Source organism: Salvia hispanica, chromosome 4 (genome assembly GCF_023119035.1).
Source record: "Salvia hispanica cultivar TCC Black 2014 chromosome 4, UniMelb_Shisp_WGS_1.0, whole genome shotgun sequence".
Taxonomy (NCBI): domain Eukaryota; kingdom Viridiplantae; phylum Streptophyta; class Magnoliopsida; order Lamiales; family Lamiaceae; genus Salvia; species Salvia hispanica.
Window position 1 is genome coordinate 7201855 of NC_062968.1, and position 4064 is coordinate 7205918.

At 38.8% G+C, this 4064-nt stretch overlaps 1 protein-coding gene across 3 annotated transcripts in view; it reads right to left on the minus strand.

Moving 5' to 3' along the window:
* Positions 1-1568, minus strand: part of LOC125224259 — a 1987-nt gene extending 419 nt beyond the window's left edge. Inside the window, exons 1-3 of one of the 3 annotated variants that reach the window (XM_048127634.1) lie at positions 1435-1568; positions 290-951; positions 117-209 (exon numbers count right to left, since the gene is read on the minus strand). In XM_048127634.1, coding sequence (XP_047983591.1) covers positions 117-209; positions 290-942 — 746 coding nt within the window. In that variant the 5' untranslated portion in view covers positions 943-951; positions 1435-1568. The other 2 variants (XM_048127635.1, XM_048127636.1) reach the window with 2 other exon arrangements.
* Between the last annotated feature and the right edge of the window lie 2496 nt (positions 1569-4064).

A 4064-nucleotide genomic window follows, 5' to 3' on the forward strand; every position in this document is an offset into this window, starting at 1 on the left:
AGCAGGTAGGGCAGCTTATGCAAGAATTGGAACAGCAGCTAGGGCAGCTTATGCAAGAACTGGAACACCAGTTAGGCCAGCTTATGCAAGAACTGGAACAGCTTGGCCAACGAAACCAAGAGCCGCAGCTGCAGTTTGGCCACTTGCAGCAGCTACACATCCTAGCACACCACAAGCATTGGCACATTGGACATCTTGACTCACTCGTCCTGTGCCATGTACAGACAAACTCATACAACTCATACATATCTCAGAAAGGAGATAACGAATCAAGAACAAGGGCACTCACGAGGTAGAAACACAAGACTCGTTGTCACTATCATCGTGGGATTGGAGAGTATTAGACCTCGATAGATTTTGGTCTGTTGGGACACTTGAGGAAGCCTCGGGAGGGTCTTTCGGTTTTTCAGCAGCATACTTGGCGTCTTCTTTCACAGCCCTTCGCGCTTCCTCTAAAGCTTTTGCTGCTGCTGCAGCAGAGGAAGTGTATGATGAGTCTACAGACTCCCCTGACTTGGGAGATACTCGACGAGGAAGATATGCTTCGGATAAAGATAGCTCCCCTATGTCTCCACTTGTACTCAGCGAATGCTCCTTGGAGAAACTGCCACTCTCCATGTGGATGCTGAACAAAGAATCCCCCGAGTCAACACTCCACCGGCTTGGACTATCCGGATCTGAGGTTTTAGGCCTCTCCATCACTTGGATGGCAGGGGATTCAGTCAGCACGACATCTGATCGCTGACTGAATGATCCCGGAGAATCAGTGATGGAGGAGTTATCCAAACTGGACGAGGAAGAGTCTGAGATTTTTGCAGGGCTTCTTCCATTTTCTTCTTGCTTGCCTTCACAGATGCTGATTCTTTCAGAATTCACAATTGGAAAAGGCGATGTAGGCTCCTCATTCCGGTTATCTAATTGCCTCCCATTTTCACCGGCCATACTCCATAACTGATATCAAGGTTTAAAAAACACCAAATATCATGTTTTGGAGTTTCAAATAGTCCACCAAATATAATGGATTTAAAGCATTGAACAACGATTTCGAGCCCACCGCACAGCTAAAGTAGTGGTAAAAGTTCTTAATGTTAATGATAAGTAAGAAAAGCAGCATTGCTTAAACATGAATTCAACAATAGACTTGATCTTCGATCTCAATCGAAATTACTCTCCTCAGCACAAAAGCTCCATAGATATATCGAAATTTCCTGCAGTGAAATTCAAAATAGCTAGAATCCTACAATGAATTAATTAAGTTTGTGATTACTTTTCACAGAATCCTCAATCGACATTAATGGGCAACAACAGACCAGCATAAGCCAAAACCATGAAGCAGGATGGACATATTCAAATAGAGAGATGAAAGCAACATGGAAAGGGCAGATTTTTTGATGGAATGAATCGCAAAAGCATATCTAATCCATGGATTTGTACCTTACGTTTCAAGGAAATCCTCGGTTAATGATTGATTTGGAAGCAAAGAAACGTGGAAAACACCGAGGATGGAGAAACAGAGTTAGGGTTTCTGGGGGAATTGAATTGAGGCGAAAATGAAAATGAAAATGAAAACGGAAGGGAAGGCGAGGCGAGGCATTCGGATTGTGAATTTCTTTTTTGTTTATACCTACCAACTTCTTTGGCGCCATATTACCTCGTGACAGGCACGTGGACGAGAGATTAACTTTTTACATAGTTTGTTACTACCTCCGTCCCAGAAAATATGTCACACTTTCCTTTTTTGTTTATCCCACCATAAAAGATGTCATATTTCACCTTTTGGAAAAAGTTCTCTCTCACATGAATATAAAAGTTATATATTCTCTCTTCATTTAACACATAAAACAAAACCTCTTAAAATCTCGTACCGTCCCACAAGTGTGACATCTTTTGTGGGATGGAGGGAGTACCTTTTTAACTTGTACAGCAGCAGCATTATTCTATATAGAGTTAGCACTGATTTTTATGGTTGTGATCAATTGAGATTTTTTATGCTAATTGATAAATGAGATGCAATATTAGCCACTCATTTTTATTAAATGAGTGGTCCAGATTTTGCCACATAAAAAATAATTTTAGATTAATTTATTATGAAAGGGCAGAATGGTAATTTGATTTCAGAATCTGCCTCCAGAAGCCACAACGAAGCCGAGAAATGCCGCTCAGCTCTCCACTCTTGCAAACTCATCCCCAAATCCGAAAAGGTACTTTCAAAATCAAATCAAAATCAGAATCTAAATCTCACTGAATCGATCAATTTCGATCAATGTAGATGGACAAGGTCAACCCGACCTTCTTCCCACACGCTGAGCACATGTTCGCCGTCGACATCACCGCCAGCGCGGCCTGGATCAGAGTCTTCTCAGGGAGGGAGATCAAAACAGCTGGCATCGCTGTGTGATGCGCCAGAGAGAAGGAGGATCCGACGCCGGTCAAAGGGGCGGGGAAGACGGAGGTGGAATAGGCGGAATTTGGATCAAATTTTCGACAAATTTCGCTCCAGAAGCTCGTTGTCGCCTCAATCTTCAACAAATTTCGCTCCGCACCGCTCTCCGCCGCCGGAACCGCGGCTAATGGCCGCTGCCTCCGCTGCGCCTCTGTGGCGGTGGTCGATCAGTCCACTCGAGAGCTCTGCCGCCTCGTCAAGGACGAGAAATTCGATCTCGCCGATGGATTGTTGGTCCTGTAGTCCGCGCTCGAGGATTCATCCAATCCGCAATTCGCTGCAGTCTTTACTAATAAAGCGATTGGTTTGCTCACTAGACTTGGTTTTGAGCGGAATCCGTTGTCCTTTCAGTTTTTCTCATCGGAGAATCACCCATTCGTCAAGGTGTGGCTGTTATTTTTTGAATTTGAAACTATTTGAAGTTTTGAAAGTTGAGCTATGTCTTTTCCCCCAATAAATTTCTGGATTAAATTGTATGTGAAATGATAAAAATGAATTAGTAATGTACGTTGGCTGCTTGCTATTCAGCAATTTTAGAGAATGTTTGTATAGGCAAAATCTCAATAGGTTGAATTGTTTTAGTTTAGTTTATGATTCATGCAATTTGATGGAGAAATACATATTATTGACATTTTGCTATAAGTTGTTGACATTCGATATTTTAACTATTGATATGTGAATTATAAGTGTTATTTATTAGTTGTTGAGATTTTAATACGAGTTGTTGACATTCGATATTCTCGCTATTGATATGTGAATTATAAGTATTATTTGTTAGTTGTTGACATTTTAATACGAGTTGTTGACATTCGATATTCTCGCTATTGATATGTGTTATTTTTAGTTGTTGACATTTGATATTCTCGCTATTGATATGTGAATTATAAGTGTTATTTGTTAGTTGTTGACATTTTAATACGAGTTGTTGACATTCGATATTCTGGCTATTGATATGTGAATTATAAGTGTTATTTGTTAGTTGTTGACATTTTAATACGAGTTGTTGACATTCGATATTCTCGCTATTAATTTGTGAATTATAAGTGTTATTATTTAGTTGTTGACATTTTAATACGAGTTGTTGACATTCGATATTCGCGCTATTGATATGTGAATTATAAGTGTTATTTGTTAGTTGTTGACATTTTAATACGAGTTGTTGACATTCGATATTCTGACTATTGATATGTGAATTATAAGTGTTATTTTTTAGTTGTTGACATTTTAATACGAGTTGTTGACATTCGATATTCTCGCTTATTGATATGTGAGTTATAAGTGTTATTTTTAGTTGTTGACATTTTAATACGAGTTGTTGACATTTGATATTCTCGGTATTGATATGTGAATTATAAATGTTATTTTTTAGTTGTTGACATTTTAATACGAGCTGTTGACATTTGATATTCTGGCTATTGAAATGAAATGACGATAATACCCTCTAGTTGACATAATCTACTTGCAATTGATATTTTGAAATGAGTGGCTGATATTGCATCTCATTTCTTAATTAAGCTAAAAAATCTCAATCTAACAAGAACCTATATATATAGACTCTTCTATCATAAAAAATAATTTTATAAGTGAATTATAAATAAATTAGTAAAATATGAGAGGAAGA